This window comes from Bubalus kerabau, chromosome 16, assembly GCF_029407905.1.
Source record: "Bubalus kerabau isolate K-KA32 ecotype Philippines breed swamp buffalo chromosome 16, PCC_UOA_SB_1v2, whole genome shotgun sequence".
Taxonomy (NCBI): Eukaryota; Metazoa; Chordata; class Mammalia; order Artiodactyla; family Bovidae; genus Bubalus; species Bubalus kerabau.
Genome location: NC_073639.1, coordinates 14,354,415 through 14,372,900, shown reverse-complemented (window position 1 = coordinate 14,372,900; position 18,486 = coordinate 14,354,415). Strand labels below are relative to the sequence as shown.

At 45.5% G+C, this 18,486-nt stretch overlaps 1 protein-coding gene across 16 annotated transcripts in view; it reads left to right on the top strand.

The window, feature by feature from the left end:
- Window positions 1-18,486, top strand: part of ARHGAP10 (Rho GTPase activating protein 10) — a 390,783-nt gene that overhangs the window by 146,938 nt on the left and 225,359 nt on the right. For all 16 annotated transcript variants that reach the window (XM_055550841.1, XM_055550840.1, XM_055550839.1 and 13 more), the window contains 3 exons: window positions 4,525-4,635; window positions 7,370-7,474; window positions 16,619-16,748. In XM_055550841.1, coding sequence (XP_055406816.1) covers window positions 4,525-4,635; window positions 7,370-7,474; window positions 16,619-16,748 — 346 coding nt within the window. The remainder of the gene's footprint in view (window positions 1-4,524; window positions 4,636-7,369; window positions 7,475-16,618; window positions 16,749-18,486) is intronic.

Sequence of the window (18,486 nt, the reverse complement as noted above, 5' to 3'; positions counted from 1 at the left end):
GCAGCCATGGTGAGCCGAGGGCACATTCCCACCTGATGCATGAAGGAGACCCCCTTGATTGTGAGGGACAGGGAGTTGAGAGGCTATAGTAAACAGAGGCCATGGCTTTTCTTGGGCTGAGTCCTGGCCAGGCGAGAAGAGTCATCTTCCTTCTTTCTCTTGGGCTCTGTTGTCGTTGGAAGCCATGAGTGCTCCCACTCTGGTGACCCAGCTCTGTTTAATTGAGTTTTCTGTTTACTGATTTTTTACATTGCTAACCTGGAAGCTTATGAACCCGTGTTCAAGAGTTGCTACAGAACTTAATCTGTAGTGCTTCTCCCTTCCTGAGGGCCAGTGGGTGGGGCCAAGGTTCTAACCTTCTGATCAGTGCAGCCTTGGGGCCCCCCAAAGTCACCTTATTAGCACAAACCAGGAGTGTTCTCACTCAGGGCTCCTTACAAATGACAGCAGGCACTTCCCTCAGTCAGGAAATTCCAAGGGTTTTAGGAGATTTGTGCCAGGAACCTGGGACAAAGACCAAATACATTTCTTCTTATACCACTCATATAGTGATTGCCTTTTAGATGGAGTCAGTAAAGGACTGTGCTGCTGGGTATAATTTGAATGTCTGTGGTGGTGGCGTAAATGATGGGTTATCTACAATCCCAGGGATTCTGGTGATAAGATCTCTCTGTGCCTGGCACAGCAGTTCTGAACACTCAGAACATTAGGAGGCTGTGAATAGAAGCTGAGCAGCAATACAGGAGCACAACCAGGAGAGAGAATCCACTCAAAAAAAAAAAAAAAAAGAAAACGACCTTGGTAAATCTGATCCTGGTGAAATTTTCTTAAAAGGCATCTCCCATTAACAATAACATGAAAGATTCACCCTTAAATCCCCCATAGCTCCATTTTAGTAAATACTCAACACACTTGCATTGTTTTTCCTGGGAGTTGTGCCTGTTAACTGCTGGTGGCTGAGCTCAATCTCTGGTCATTAGAGACGTAAAAAAATCATAATTTCTATGAGTATTAGGTAGAAAATTTGGCTGAATAAGAAACATTTTGACTTAGTCATGTTGGCTAAACAAGTAGTCACAATCTGAAAGTAGAGTTCTTTTTTCACTGGAAATGAGGATTTCCAGAAGGAGAGAGCATCTCAAAGTGATCCCAAGAGACTGCTCCAAGGAGGCAGGGAAGGGAGTCAGGATATATAGAAGTTTGTAGCAAGGTGGGGGTGGCGGGAGGCAGTTTCTTAATTAAGGAAAGCCAGATATCTCAAGGAATTTAGCATTCTTATATGTATGTTGTTTTTCAGCTGCTAAGTTGTGTCTGATTCTTTGCAACCCTATGGAATGCAGCAAGCCAGGTTTCCCTGTCCTTCACCATCTCCCAGAGCTTGTTCAAACTCGTGTCCATTGAGTTGGTGATGCTATCCAGCCGGCTCGTCATCTGTCGTCCCCTTCTCCTCCTGTCTTCAATTTTTCCCAGCATCAGGGTCTTTTCAAATGAGTCAGCTCTTCCCATCAGGTGGCCAAAGTATTGGAGTTTCAGCTTCAGCAGCAATCCTCCCAATGAATATTCAGGGTTGATTTCCTTTAGGATGGACTGGTTTGATCTCCTTGCAGTCCAAGGGACTCTCAAGAGCCTTCTCCAGCACCACAGATCGCATGGATCACAGCCTTGTCTTCTGTGGGTGGGAAGATGCAAGTGTCTGCACCCATTTAATTCATTCCTTTCATGCGCCTCTCAGCTGTCTGGGGCCGAATCCTGCTTCTTGATTGTTCATACCCTTAGTGTTTACCGTATGTGTGTGTGTTAGTCACTCAGTCGTGTCCAACTCTTTGCGACCCCACGAACTGTAGCCCACCAGGCTCCTCTATCCATGGAATTCTCCAGGCAAGAATACTGGGGTGGGATTCTCCAGGGAATGTTTACCATAACAGGTGGAGAATGTGATGGATGGCTGCCTCCTATGCTTTCTTGGCATCCCCCCAAGCCCCTCAGCATACTTAGCTGATGGCTGGTTCATAGCTGGTATTGTTTTCTTGGGCTCAGAAATTTACGTTTGAAAGGCTGATGTTTACACATACAGCAGAAAATATTTCATTTCAAAGAAAGACGCATTTATTATATTTAAACATTAAATAAAAAATCATATGATGCCAAAAAATGATTGCCTGTTACCTTTTTTTTCCCCCAAAACTTAAAATTTTGTTGTTGTAAAATATAGCAGGTGAAGTGAAAGTTGTTCGGTCATGTCTGACTCTTTGCGACCCCATGGACTACACAGTCCATGGAATACTCCAGGCCAGAGGGTGGCCTTTCCCTTGTCCAGGGGATCTTCCCAATCCAGGGATCGAACCTGGGTCTTCTGCATTGCAGGCGGATTCTTTTCCAGCTGAGCCACAAGGGAAGCCCAAAATATAGCAAGATACGATTTTAACTATGTTCAAGGATATCGTTTGTGCAGTGTCATTAAATGCAGTCACCCCCACATTCCAACTCCTAAAGGCTTAGAAATGGAAACTCTGTGCTTCCCACTCAACTGTGACTCCCCAGCCCCCTTCCCTCCAGCTCCTAACCGTCATTCTACTTCTTGTCTTTATCAATTTCACTCTCCCAAGTACCTCACGGAAGAGCAGTCGTGTGGCACCTGTCCTTTTGTGATCGGCTCATTTCATTTGGCATTGTTGACTAAAATAAATGTAAAACATTGTGAGTTGAGAGTTGTGAGGAAGTTTTATTTGGGGCAAAATGAGGAAATTTTATTTGGGGCTAAATGAGAACTATAGCCTGGGAGACAGCATTTCAGATAGCTCTAAGAAACTGCTCCACAGTGGTGGAGGGAAGGTCAGTACATATGTGATTTTGTTGAAGGGGGTGTGTGTGCCTTGAAGCATGTGTTTTTTTGTGTGGAAGGTTTCTGGTAGTTTTGTGAGGGTGAGTGCTAGTCACGAGGAGCAGACATCTCCGTGAAGGATTTTAGTGCTTTTCTAGATAGGAAGAGATACAAGAATTGGGCTCATAAAATCAGCTCCTGAAAACACGTAGCTATCTGAAGACCTGTCCTGGCAGTTTTTCCCAGAGCACAGAGCGCTTCATTTCTGCTCTCCACCCTGAACTCCTTTTCAGGGGGTTTTGATGGTCAGTAGCTATAGCAGCTCATGATTTAGTGCTTGTAGAGGTACAAGGCAAGTGCCAACATGTAGTTGACATCTTAATGCCCTGAGGCTTCTTCCATGTTAAGCCAGGTGCCGGAATTTCCTTCCAGGCTGAGGCTGAATAATACTCCATTGTCTGTGTAGACCAGATTTTGACTATCCCTTCACCTGTCAGCGGCACGTTGGTTATTTCTCCCGCTTCGCTGCTGTCAGTGTGGGTGAGCAAGTATCTGTCTGAGTCCCTGCTCACAGTTCCTGTGAGTGTATACCCCGAAATGAACTGTTAAGTTCGTGTGGTCATTCTGTCTTTAATTTTTTTGTAGAGAATGGCCATACTGTTTCCCATGGCAGCTGAGTCATTTTGCATTCACGTCGGCAGCGTACAAAGCTGTTTCTCTACGTCTTCACCAGTACTTTTCGTTTTCTGTTTTGTTCTGGGGATAGGTCTGTTTTTGTCTGTTTTGTTTTCGATAAGCGTGCGGTGAGTGTGTACACCACAGTGTAACCTGTGGTTTTGATTTGTATTTCCCTGATGGTGAGTGATGCTGAGCATCTTTCCATGTGTTTAGATATGGCCTCTTTGGAGAAATGTCCTGGTGAACCCTTCATGATGCTGTATAGGAAATGTTCTGAGGGCCAGAGTTTTCTCCACTGTTCCTCTGTGGAGCCATCGCCTCTCCCAGTGCCTTTCTAGTTAGACAAGAGAACAGGGAACCTCTTTTTGGAATAGTCTCCCGGCCATCTGGTGCCTGCTCGCTTCCAAGGGATGGGCGTGTTGAGGGCGTAGGAGCGTGACTACCTGCGGATGGGCGTCAAGCCCAGCCTTGCCTGGGAGCCAAGTTCTTGCAGAGGGGCTGTTGCCACTTCTTCACCTGCTGTTTTCACTCAGGAGTGCCGTGGCGACTTCAATTTGTTCAGTCCTCCTTCCCAGGCCACTTCATGCTTAGGCGATTTGTTAATGGAAACACTGTTTGTGTAGTTCGGAGTCTGTGTGTATGGTTCCAACTTGCGTGTCAGTTGTGGTTGGGGTAGGTTTCTTGTGAAGAGCGAGACTGCATGATGTTCGGTCCTTAGGAGTCAACCTCATCACAGACATGAGCAGGGGTTGGCAAACTACTTCTGCAGACAGTCAGATACTAATAAGTATTCTACATATTTGAAGACCATGAGGTCCCTCTTGGGACAACTCAGTTCAGCTGTCGTAGCAGGGAAGTCTACATAGAAGATACGTGACGGAGTGTTCATGGCTGTGTCCAGCACAACCTCCTTTAGGAAGACAGCTGGCCATATTTGGCCCACAGATGGGAGCTTTGCAGACCTCGGATAAAGAGTTTCACATCACACCATCTCTAATCTGACCGCCTCCTTTGTTTTAACACAGGCAGATATCCAAGTGGAACAGAACCGGCAACACTTTTATGAACTGTCTCTTGAATATGTGTGTAAGCTTCAGGAAATCCAAGAAAGGAAGAAGTTTGAGTTTGTGGAACCCGTAAGTATAAACAGCAAGCTTCTCTGTGAGTCGAATGCCGTGATAGAGAATAGGAGTCTGTTTCTTTCAAGGTCTCATTTACGGTTGCTACAGGCTGTGATGCATAAATAAGAAACAGGATGTCGTAAACTGTGCACAGAGCGCCCAGGTCGCTGTGGAGTCGAAATCCCACCACTGAGTAGCGGTTCTCGTCCTTATTTGCGCAGCAGTGGAATGAGGATTATCCCTTTTGCTACATGGCCGCAAGGGCCCTGCCGTCAGGTGCAGCTTCTCCCATCCTAGTTGTGACTCCACCCTTAGCAAGAATTCCCATGAAGTTACTGGAATATGAGTGAGTGTGGGGGTGTTTATGGGATAATCTTTATTCTACCTAAATTTGTTTCTAAGGCAGGTGCATCCATCCAAACCTTGGTACTTTCAACAATGACCGGTAACAAGTTATTTCTAATACAATTCACACTACTTATGCAATAGCTCAGTTGGTAAAGAATCTGCCTGCAATGTACAATTCCAGTTCAATTCCTGGGTTGGGAAGAGCCCCTGGAGAAGGGATAGGCTACCACTCAGTGTTCTTGCGCTTCCCGTGGGGCTCAGCTGGTAAAGAATCGGCCTGCAGTGTGGGAGACCTGGGTTTGATCCCTGGGTTGGGAAGATCCCCTGGAGAATGGAGAGGCTACCCACTCCAGTATTCTCACCTGGGGAATTCCATGGACTGCATATGTATAGTCCATGGGGTTGCAAAGAATCAGACATGACTGAGTGACTTTCACTTTCACTTCATGCAACCTAAATTAAGAACCAGTATGCACAACATCTGGAGAAGGCGATGGCACCCCACTCCGGTAGTCTCGCCTGGAGAATCCCAGGGACGGAGGGGCCTGGTGGGCTGCAGTCCATGGGGTTGGTAGGAGTCGGACACGACTGAGCAACTTCACTTTCACTTTTCACTTTCATGCATTGGAGAGGGAAATGGCAACCCACTCCAGTGTTCTTGCCTGGAGAATCCCAGGGATGGGGGAGCCTGCTGGGCTGCCGTCTATGGGGTCGCACCGAGTCGGACACGACTGAAGCGACTTAGCAGCAGCAGCAGCAGCATGCACAACATTTGAAACTACTTTGTGAGTTACTCTGACATTCTTTACACTTATTTTAGAAACACATGATTTTCATTGGTGCTTATGTAGGTGTATTTCATACTGTGGGTTTTAGCAAAAAAAAAAACACCAGATATACACTGAGATCCATGATTCTGAAGAGTCACTTTTATTTTAATATAGGCTATATTGCATGTGATTAAAATAAAAAAGCTTTACTGAGGTATAATTCACATGCCGTACAGTTTAACTATTGTATGTATGATGTTGAGAAACAAACTAAAGAACCAAGTAATTGTTAATGAAAAATTAGCATTGGTAGAAGCTGTGTTCCAGTGGAGTAATGGAATTACCCTAAGTTAAACAGAGAAAACCTCCTTCAAGCTTTCTTCTTATGAGAAATCATAATAATAACCTAATTTTTTTGTGTGTGTGAACATTTACAGTGCTCTGCCATTGTTTAGGTCATTCTAAGCACTTTTCTGTGATCGAGTGTGGATTCCACACAGTACTCTATTAAGGAGATACTATAATTATGCCACTTAGCAAATGTAGACATAGAAGTAGAGAAATGTCAGCAATTGGCCCCAGTGGGGAATTGACCTCTGCTGGCCACTGGACGTCAGAGTCCCAAATTCCTCAGCACTACACGATGTGATTCTGAAGATGGTGGATCTCGGGATTTCCTGAGCTCTCACCTCTGATCATTCTCACTGTAGATTTGCTCACATGTGGAGCAGAGGCAGCTGCCCTCTGGTCAAGAGGGTCGGGGGTTTGTAGGAAGCTCGGGGTTTGATGACTGCCCTGCCTCTGCACTCTCTGCCTCAGTCATGGAGCATCTTTGTCAACAACAACACCCTACACTGGGTGCCCTTTGAAAGAGCTTTTGACTCTGATCTGTATTTCACTTTCCTTATAGGTTCTATTGGCCTGTAGGGAAGAGGTTTCATTTTAAATGAGCATAGGGATTCTCTTGATTAAAAAGGGCAAATGAGGGCTTTCCTGGTGGCTCAGAGCTCAAGAATCCACCTGCCAATGCAGGAGATGTGGGTTCAATCCCTGGAATGGGAAGATGCTACATGCTGTGGAGTAGTGAAGCCCGGGGGCCACAACTGTTGAGCCTGTGCTCCAGAGCCCGGGGTCCGCAACTACTGAGCCCACGTGCTGCCAGTACTGAAGCCCGTGCACCCTAGAGCCTGTGCCCTGCGGCGAGGGAAGCCTGCACCCCACAACCAGAGAGTGGCCCACGCTCATCGCAACCAGAGAAAAGCCCACACAGCAACAAAGAACCAGTATGGCCAGACATAAATAAATAAAGATTTTTTTTTTTTTAAAGAAAAAGGACAAAGGGGTGATGTAGAATTCCATTTCTTCTTACAGCACACTATAAAAGCTATCTAATGGCTCTGCTGTTGAGGGAGAAATCGCAGTTCCTTCATTCTTTTTTTATAGGGAGCAATTAATGAACAAAATGCAGTTAGGTTTAGTTGAATTCTAGTGACTTGCTTTGAATTATTTTCCATTAATAGAATCATAATGAGATGTGGGGAGACATGTGGCGGTTTAATTTTTTCCCCGGAGGGTGTGTGTGTGTGCGCGCGTGCACGTGCGCTAATGTTGCCTTTTCTCCTTTGTTTTAGATGCTGTCATTTTTTCAGGGAATGTTTACTTTCTATCATCAGGGCCATGAACTTGCCAAAGACTTCAATCACTACAAAATGGAACTACAGATCAACATTCAGAACGTAAGGAAACGAAAGCTCTCGCTTTAAAAAAAAGACGTTTGAGAGGTGTAGTTGTGATTTCTTTGGTGTATGAAAAGCCTTACGAGCCGGCTGAGCTGTTGGTACTGGGAAACCGAGGCTACGCTGCCACCTTCTGGTCAGTTCTCAGTATAACAGCTGCTCGCCAGCTAATGGAGGCTCAGGACACTGCCACCTAGCGGCTGCTTTTTAAAAAGACGGATTCATTTTCTGTAATTAATTTTCCTCTCTTATTTTCCAAGAAGTCATGAAGTATGTTGTTATAATAAAATTTCACATAATTTGCCTAATTCCCTCCCCAATTTTCTTAAGATATAATTGACACACAGCACTGTATAAGCGGTACAGCTTAACAACTTACTAATTGCAAAATTATTTCCACTTTAGTTAACATCAGTCACCTCCTGTAGTCAAATTTTTTCTTTTTTTCCTTGTGACGATAACATTGAATGCCTACTCTCTTGGCAACTTTGAAACATGCCGTATGGTGATGTGACCTAGTCATTCTACATTTTATTTTGTAAGATGGTTCTAAGGATAACTTTTTTGTGTAATTCTAAGTTTGATCTGTATGAAAGACAAAACTGTCCTCCAGTTTTGATTTAAGGCATTTCAGTTGTAATATAAATTTCTTCTTCTCTGTATGACTTATTTGACTTTTATTCCCACATAGGCTCACAGTTCCAGTGGAATTTCTTTCCTGTGTTTTGTGCATATTCACTAATATATTGGTGTTCGTAGTTGCTGTTGGTCCTTTATTTTCCTGGAAAAGGTATACTGTCTGTTAGGTCTTGAAGAGAGATTTTTAAAGAACCTAATCTGTTAAATGGGTTTCCCAGGTGGCTCCAGTGGTAAGGAGCCTGCCTGCCAGTGCACGAGGCTTAAGACACTTGGACTTGATCCCTGGGTCAGGAACATCCCCTGGAGGAGGGCGTGGCAACTCACGCCAGTATTCTTGCCTGGAGAATCACATGGACAGAGGAGTCTGGTGGGCTACAGTTAGTTCACAGGGTTGCAAAGAGCTGGACACGATTGAAATGACTTAGCACAGCACAGCATAATCTTTTAAACAGTATAGTATGTGGTTTTGATCAGAAGGTAGTAGATATTTTTCATTTCAAAACTTTAGTTGATTTTGGAAGTTGGAAGTCTCTTCCTTGAAAAGCTATTCAAGTTATGTTTAGTATAATTTCAAATGTTGTTGAGAGTATAGTGAGTGATTTTGGGGACAAACTCCTAGCGCATCCTGAAAGACATACCAGGAGAAAGATGGGAATCTCTGTACTGTTTGCTACCTGACCTTCAACTTCTTATAATCTTCGAAATTGAGAAGGAGGGGTTTTTGTGTAGATCTTGTTTCTAAGTTATTTTGGTATAGTTCCCTACACTTGGGAATACAGATAATGAAATCTCTCATGTTTTGTAATTCATGTGTCAGTTTGTATTTGAAGATTGTACATTCTGCTGAGTCATATGGCTAAGAGTCGATTCCTCCCTATACAACCCCCGCCCCGCCCCAATATCAGTGACATAACATAACACAGTTTAAAAATATGTCCCCGTGTCTGTGTGTGGGTTAGTCCTAACTTCAAAGCCACCTCTGTCGGTAGAACACTTAGTCTAACGGTGCTGTGATGTATCAGAAGACTCCTGCAGACGGCGGAACACAGTGTTGTGAAAAGCACGTTCCATAGTTAGTTTAGAAGATGAGGTGATTATCTTGATTTTTTTGTTTGTTTTTTCTCCACTACCTGACTGTGTAACTGTGTCTGTAGCTCACCTGTCAAGGGCAGGGCTGGTCTGGATGAGAACCTTCAGGCAGAACTAACCCGTAATTTGTGTAAAATGAGGAGGCAGGCCCCCTTACTCAAGAATGAAGAATTTCAAGGCGGCCACGGCAGAGCATTAAATCCAGCGCCCAGCCATCTGCGTGCGGGCCTGGGTGACAGCTCAGGCGCGTGCCTGAGGAACCGCCTGCCCTCCGGGTCTGGGGCGAGGTATGGGGGCACGTCGGCCTCTCCTGGGGTCTCTGGAGGAGCCGTCCCTGCGTGGCTCGCTTATGTGGACCCCCGGGGTCAGGGGGCTATAATTAGCTTGTTGCTGTGTAGGCGCTAAGCAGCGTCTGACTCTTTGCGACGCCATGGCCTACCTTACATACCCCAGAATAGTTGGAGAGAGAGTCGGGATTTCAGTGGGATTGAACAGTACGAGACATGAACCAGTGTAAGCAGAACTTGAAGACAGGCTGCCGGTTGAAATGGTTCACCTGGCTAGTAGCCTAAGTCTATTTAGAACTTGGCGCACATACTTGGTAACCTTGATTTCCCACAAAGAAATGGGCAGAGAATAAGTTACTGGGAAGAAGCCTTTTCCTGTGTCCCCGGAGTGTCAGGATCGTCCTCCGCCAGCTGCCCGAGAGCCCCACCGTCCCTGTGAGTGCTCCTCTGCCTTCTGTTCGGGCTCTTCCCGAGGCTGCTCTGCCTCCGCCTCCCCTTCAGCGTGGGGACACCTGACCCCGGGAGCCGCCGTGCTCTGCACTTGTGCTTCTAGCTCATTCTTTTCCCTTCAGCAAGACCAGCGCCCTGGAAACGCATGCCACTCACTCCGCCTCACCTGCGGCACCTCAGTAAGGTACTGTTCTTAGCCAGTTGTCCCATCCCCTGATGATGCCAGCTTACAGTGTACTGGAGACGACACGATACAAAAGTCCCAGCTGGGCAAGGGCAGAGGACGGTGGGGCAGCGTGAGGGAGTGGCACTGGCTGTGCACGCCGCCACGTGGAAAATAGGTGGCTGGTGGGAATCGCTTACATCACACGAGAGCCCAGCCTGGTGCCCTGTGACTGGAGGAGTGGGGTGGGGGCACAGGGCAGGGAGGCTCCAGAGGGAGGGGATTCATACGTGGTTATGAGGGATTCGCTTTGGACCACAGAAGCCAACGCAAGATCGTAAAGCAGTTACCCTCCACTAAAAAATAACCCCAGCTGTGTATGCCTCGTTTTGTTTGTTTAAGAATCTGTTTTTGGCTGCTCTGACTTCACTGCTGCACACACTTTCTCTGCTTGCCGTTCGTGGCCTTCCCGTTGCAGTGATTCTTCTCGCTGTGGGTCCCGGGCTCTGGAACTCAGGCTCAGGAGTCTTGGTGCACAGGCTTAGATGCCCCATGGCAGGTGGGATCTTCACGGACCAGGAGTTGAACCCGTGTCCCCTGCACTGGTAGGCGGATTCTTATCCGCCTGTACCACCAGGGAAGTCCCTGTTTTGTTTTAATCGATGTGTGAGCTGTGCTCACTCACTCAGTCGAGTCTGACTCTTTGCGACCCCGTGAACTGCAGCCTGCCAGGCTCCTCTGTCCATGGCATTTTCCAGGCAAGGACACTGGAGTGAGTTGCCATTTTCCTTCTCTTGATGTATAGCGGATTTAAAATGTAGTGTTAGTTTTCCGTGTACAGCAAAGTGATTCATACATAGATACAGGTACATTCTTGTTCAGATTCTTTTCCTTTGTACGTTATTGCACGACATTGAATGTAGTTCCTCATGCTGTACAGTAGGTCCCTGTTCTCCTGTTTCACGTGTGCACGCTAAGTCGTTTGAGTCGTGTCTTACGCAACCCATGGACTGAAGCCTGCCAGGCTCCTCTGTCCCTGGAATTCCCTGGGCAAGAATACTGGAGTGGGTTGCCATGTCCTCCTCAGCGGATCTTCCTGACCCAGGGATCAAACCCACATCTCCTGCACTGGCAGGCGGGTTCTTTACCCCTAGTGCCACCTGGGAAGTGATGTGTATCTATTAATCCCAAATTCCTAATTCATCCCTCCCCACTTCCTCTTTGGTAGGCATAAGTTTCTTTTCTATGTCTGTGAGTCAGTTTTATAAGTAAGTTCATTTGTATTATTCTTCACGATTGCACATGTAGGTGATAAGCTGACAGCTGTCTTTCTCGGCCTTACGTCTTTGTGATACTTTTATACGGTGTGTATTTATGTATTGAAGGAAACATGCCCAGGTGTTGACACCAAATCGTAGAGTTAACTGTCTCTGTTCTATAATGTTAGAGATAATTTTGGTCAACTTTTAGGTATTTCCCTGGAGTAAAAAATGGAAATACAGTTTTATAATCAGAAAAACAGGAAGAGTTACTTAAAAGTAGAACAACCTGTTTTTCCCCACCTGGTTTCACCGTTTCTGTTGTAAAAATGGTTAGACCTTTTTTTGAGAGAGACTAGTCTTTTTCCATGTCCCATAATCTAGAGTAATTGATGGGCAGCAAAAAAGAGCAAGATGGCTTTTAAAAATTACATTTTTTTCCAGAAGAATGTAAATTGGGTCGAAATTAAAGGATATTTAAAAAAATTAATTATATTTTCTGATCTCTATCCCCAGAGAGACTAGAATACAATTCTTCCGGAAGAAGTAGAACCGGGGAAATTTTAGGGTTCTGGAGGCCCTAGAAGATACTAAGAACGGTTAATAAGAATTTATGGATACACACACACGTGTTTGTTACAGTTTTGTGAGAAGAGTAGAACACCAAAATAAACTGTGTGACAAGGAGAGAGATTGGAAGTGGTTGTGTGAAACATGGACGTGATGGTTTCTGAGGGTGAGCCCGTCTGTGGTCACCTTGTAATCCTGTTTGCCCCTCTTCTCACCTCCAGACAGCACTGCTGTGCTCCCCTCTGTTTATAGTGTCATGATTAGCTTTTATAATCCCCCCCCCAAAAAAATTAAAAATGCACTTTCTCTTTCACTCAGATGTAAAATAATACAATTTTAGTTTTATACTGAAGATTCTCTTCTTTCCTTTGTTAGAGACTGATTGTCACTATTGAGAGGCTTAATTGCAATGAAAATAATAATAACGCTTATTTTGTTACCACATGCCACGTGTTACCTACGTGCAATTTGTTTACAATACAAATGTGTCGTAACATTTAGTCTTCAGAAATGTCCTGTGATGTAGATTTTCAAATTCCTACTTTGGCAGGTGAGGAAAAGGAGGAAAAATAACTTCCTCAAGTCATACTGCTTTAAGGCCGGGTGGCATTGGAACTTGGGCAGGCTTATTCCAGGGCCCAAGGTCACTGATTTCAGATTTAATGTTGGGCTAGAAATAGGTTCACTCATGGAACATCTGGGGTCAGTAAATACGGGAGTTGGGGGACATCTTGCCCTGGCCATTTGGCTTCCTTGGACCTTAACAGTTTCTGGCTGACATGGGCATCCCTTTAATGGTAAGAGCTCACACTTGGGTACGGGTGGGAAGCCTCAGCTCATGCCTGCCTCTCAGCAGTTCTAACCTGCATTCCCCTTGTCCCCGTGGAAGCTGTCCTTCAGGTGTTTAGACTTGATCACCTGTTGGCCTGGCTTCCATCGCATGCCCCTCCTTACCTGGCCATCTGCCCCTTCATAAGGCTCTTGAGGTGGGGTGAGTTGGGGGATGCGGTGAGGGGTGTGTGTGGCGAGCCCTGCCCCTTCTTTTCTGTTTTACTGTTTGGGGAGGTTGCTAAGGCAGGCTGTGGGGGACCTACCCCTGATGTTTTACAGCTCCTTCATGAAACCCTCCACGTATTTTTAATTATCCTCTGTCTTCTTTTGCTCCCTGGATGAGGTCATAGGGCCAGGATGAGAAAGCTTGAATGAAAAATGGCAATCTGAACTTGAAATCGGTCTTCGCTATCTGCCTGTGTGTGCTTTGTGCGTGGTCAGCTACTTCTGATTCTTTTGCGACCCCAAGGGCTGTACCCCACCAGGCTCAGAGCTCTGTCCATGGGATTTCCCAGGCAAGAATACTGGAGTGGGTTGCCATCTCCTCCTCCAGGGGATCTACCCGACCCAGGGATTGAACCCGAGTTTCTTCTATCTCCTGCATTGGCAGGCAGATTCTTTACCTCTAGTGCCATCTGGGAAGCCTTGCTGTCTGCCTGTTAAGCTTTATTTCTGGGTCAGACTTGCTGTGAGCAGTGCCCTCTCTCCCCTCCCTGCCAGTTTTGTAAATACTCTGATGTATTTGAATTCCTGCTCAATCCCCGCTTTGAATCCTCCTCCCCCCAACAGGTAATGTAATAATATATTTATTATGAGACTTAAGACTCACCGGTTTGGAAGTGTGTGTGTGTGTGTGTGTGTTTTAACCAAAGCATGCAAGGAAAGGAAATACAGCAGTGGTGTTTTATAAGATTAGAGATGCTGCTGCTGCTGCTGCTGCTAAGTCGCTTCAGTCGTGTCCGACTCCGTGCGACCTCATAGACGGCAGCCCACCAGGCTCCCCCATCCCTGGGATTCTCCAGGCAAGAACACTGGAGTGGGTTGCCATTTCTTTCTCCAATGCATGAAAGTGAAAAGTGAAAGTGAAGTCGCTTAGTCGTGTCCGACTCTTAGCGACCCCATGGACTGCGGCCCACCAGGCTCCTCCGTCCATGGGATTTTCCAGGCAAGAGTGCTGGAGTGGGATGCCATCTCATAGGTTATTGTGAAGATTAAAGCACTGTAAACTGATTTCGCAGCCTGCTGTGCTGTAGTTCACGGAGCCGCAAAGCGACGGAAACGACTTAGAACTGAACGACCAAAATCTCAGTGTAAACCCTCTCATGTGACCTAGTAACATTTATAGTCTAACATTGTTATTATTTGATTATCTCTTCCTGTACACCTGGAATTTAGAACCAGAAATTGCTAGATTCCAGGCACTGTTCTGTTGCTGTTTAGTTGCTAAGTTGTGTCCAGCTCTTTTGTGACCCCATGGACCATAGCCCACCAGGCTGCTCTGTCCATGGGATTTCCTAGGCTAGAGCACTGGAGTGGGTTGCCACTTCCTTCTCCAGGGGATCTTCCTGACCCAGGAATCGAACCCACATCTCCTGCATTGCCAGGTGGGTTCTTTCCCATTGAACCTCCAGGGAAGCCCAGCCATTCTATTACTTGGGCTCTGATTTTTAAAAATGTAAATTTTGCCCTCATTCATAATTTACCTAAAATGATACATTAAAAATATAGCTAACCTTTTCCCTTCCCGGTGCAGAGTCACCGGCCTCGGAGGCAGGAGGGTAGTGAGGGTGGGAGGTACAGAGGCAGGAGGGCAGTGAGGGTGGGAGGTACAGAGGCAGAATGCAGAGGAGGGGCTGGAAGACTGAGAGGATTGGCGACATCAGGTGGGTGTGTTTGTTGAGCAAATAAGGAAATGTATCGGGAATACTGTGGAGAAGGCAATGGCACCCCACTCCAGTACTCTTGCCTGGAAAATCCCATGGACGGAGGAGCCTGGAAGGCTGCAGTCCATGGGGTCGCTGAGGGTCGGGCACGACTGAGCGACTTCACTTTCACTTTTCACTTTCATGCACTGGAGAAGGAAATGGCAACCCACTCCAGTGTTCTTGCCTGGAGAATCCCAGGGATGGCGGAGCCTGGTGGGCTGCCATCTATGGGGTCACACAGAGTCGGACACAACTGAAGTGACTTAGCAGCAGCAGCAGCATGGGGAATACTGAGAGCCAGGTTTCTTACTGTCTGAAAAGAAATGCGCAGAGTTGGAAAGGGGGCTTCCCAGTGGTAAAGAATCTGCCTACCAATGCAGGAGATGCCAGAGACGTGAGTTCGGTTCCTGGGTCAGGAAGGTCCCCTGGAATAGGAATTGGCAGCCCACTCCAACAGTCTTGCCTGGAGCATCCCCGTGGACAGAGGAGCCTGGCGGGCTACAGTCCCTGGGGTCGCAAAGAGTTGGACACGACTGAGCAACGGAGCATAGCACACATGAAAATGAAACAGGAGGCGGCTGGAAGGGGTCCCTGCCGGTCAAATCTAGGACAGTTTGAGCATTAACTTAAATAATGAGAGTTTTGGATACAACTTGTTAGGTTAATAGCAGTGTGTGTGTCTGTGCACACACGTGTGTGCCAGCATTTGCATATATATAGCATGCACATGTGTGTGTACATGTGTATATATTAGACACAGAGATGGAAAGAAGTGAGAGATGGGGAGAATCTCTGTAAAGTGACAAAGAAGGTGACTAAAATTAGGGTATAATTAGCTTTAAGATGCGGACAGGAAACCCCAGAGCATAAGAAACGGGAAGGCGAGAGATGGCCACCAGCAGGTGAGTCCCATCCTCTCTGCAGCCCCGTACGTTTTTAGAGTACATAAATGAATGAAAAACAACCTCTCAGCTTGTGTTTAAAATAAGCCTCTGTTAAGTTTCTCCTTTACAATCTTCATTTATCAGACTTCCCACCCCCCTCCAAAAATGGACCATTCTAACATTTTTCTGCATTTAGAACCCTTGGTAACCCCTTTCATTGTAGGGAGGAGAGAGGAGGAATTTCAATAATAATTTGTCATCTCAGCTCCTCCACAGTTTCACATCAGCAGTTTTTCGGTATTAATACAATTATTTTTGAGTGTAGATGAAAGAAATGTCCGGAGACTTGGTGGTGCTGACTCGGCAGGTTTGCCTGGTAATTTTGCCACTTCACCTTGCATGCCCGTTGGCAGTCTAGCCATCTGACAGCGATATTGACATCCCGTCTCCAGGGCTTCACAAATGTGATTTGCCTCTTTAGATATCAAAGACATTATTCGTAGGTGAGATTTCTTTCCCCTCTTCTTTACTCTGTGAAGAAATGTCATTTTCAAGTGCAATTACCACAGCCTGGGAAAAATGACACTGAGTTTTAGTAGTTTGCAAAGGAGAATTAAGTTTTTCAGATTCTGAATACTTAGATATATTGCTGGTAATGAGTCAGATTGATTGTTGCAAACGAAAGACTTCCTTTTATGGCCAATATATATATATTTTTTAAAACCTAAGATTTAATAATATTGTGAGACATGCAGACATGAATTCTTATGTTGAAAAATGGAATTACTCTTGGTGTTAGAAATCGTTAAAGTAAATAACCTCTAGTAACCTTTGTTCCTATATGTCTATTAACTACTTAACCACTAATTTTTTTCTTTGCACAATAATCTCAACAAAGAAGAGACAGTGGAAAGGATGGACACATTTTGAGAAGTTGGTAGAAAAATGCTGCAGATTTAATTATAGCTATCCAGAGACTTGAAAATGTACTTAAAAGGACTTAAAAATGAACTTAAAACTTATATGTGTTTCTTAAATCCATTTCAGACACGGAATCGTTTTGAAGGAACAAGGTCAGAAGTGGAAGAACTTATGAACAAGATCAGACAGAATCCCAAGGACCACAAACGAGCAAGTCAATTCACGGCAGAAGGCTACCTGTATGTGCAGGAAAAAAGTAAGAGACTCTCCCGCGGTAGCGACTAACCCGTTAAAAATTATTAAAAACTCTCACTGTAATCACTCTGATATTTTGGGAGTAATTTTTCTTACCACTTTCTTTGCTGTCTGAAGGTGTAAGTTGCAGTTGTGGGGGGAAAACACATTGCTTCCCTAGGGAAAGAATGGTGAGATTAGGAACTCTGTGAGCAGCCTGCTTTCCAGCCACAACCCACCGATTCTCTGTCACACTTTGTTAAAATTTGCTTGCAAGGGAGGAATGACTTGGTAACATCTGAAAGTGAGGTGGGTATTAGCTTTTTCCTCTTTTCTTCTCATCCTCACCATTAACACCAATACCCAGCCACCCACATACTCATATGCAACCGCACCGCCTCCCCAGAGCCCTGTTCTTCCGTGTTGAAGTCAAGAAGGGCGTATGTCTCTCCTGCTTTTACATCACTTCTTGTATGATTTGTCTGAGATCGTTTTTTGTCCTTGTTAAAATTATCATGGCAATTGCATATGACTATGAAAAAAAAATTCCTAGAAGATATGCTGACTGACCTCCCTGAATTTTCAGCACTGTTCTCTTAATGAACACGCTGTGTGCCAGTCAGTCAGTCAGTCAGTCCAGTCGCTCAGTCTTGTCCGACTCTTTGCAACCCCATGAATCGCAGCACGCCAGGCCTCCTTGTCCATCCCAACTCCCAGAGTTCACTCAGACTCACGTCCATCGAGTCAGTGATGCCATCCAGCCATCTCATCCTCTGTCTCCCCTTCTCCTCCTGCCCCCATCCCTCCCAGCATCAGGGTCTTTTCCAATGAATCAACACTCGCATGAGGTGGCCAAAGTACTGGAGTTTCAGCTTTAGCATCATTCCTTCCAAAGAAATCCCAGGGCTGATCTCCTTCAGAATGGACTGGTTGGATCTCCTTGCAGTCCAAGGGACTCTCAAGAGTCTTCTCCAGCACCACAGTTCAAAAGCATCAATTCTTTGATGCTCAGATTTCTTCACAGTCCAACTCTCACATCCATACGTGACCACTGGAAAAACCATAGCCTTGACTAGACGGACCTTTGTTAGCAAACCAATGTCTCTGCTTTTGAATATGCTATGAAGGTTGGTCATAACTTTCCTTCCAAGGAATAAGTGTCTTCTAATTTCATGGCTGCAGTCACCATCTGCAGTGATTTTGGAGCCCCAAAAAATAAAGTCTGACACTGTTTCCACTGTTTCCCCATCTATTTGCCATGAAGTGATGGGACTGGATGACATGATCTTCGTTTTCTGAATGTTGAGCTTTAAGCCAACTTTTTCACTCTCTTCTTTCACTTTCATCAAGAGGCTCTTTAGTTCTTCTTCACTTTCTGCCATAAGTGTGGTGTCATCTGCATATCTGAGGTTATTGATATTTCTCCCGGCAGTCTTGATTCCAGCTTGTGCTTCTTCCAGCCCAGCGTTTCTCATGATGTACTCTGCATATAACTTGAATAAGCAGGGTGACAATATACAGCCTTGACGTACTCCTTTTCCTATTTGGAACCAGTCTGTTGTTCCATGTCCAGTTCTAACTGTTGCTTCCTGACCTGCATATAGGTTTCTCAAGAGGCAGGTCAGGTGGTCTGGTATTCCCATCTATTTCAGAATTTTCCACAGTTTATTGTGATCCACACAGTCAAAGACTTTGGCATAGTCAATAAAGCAGAAATAGATGTTTTTCTGGAATGCTCTTGCTTTTTCGATGATCCAGCA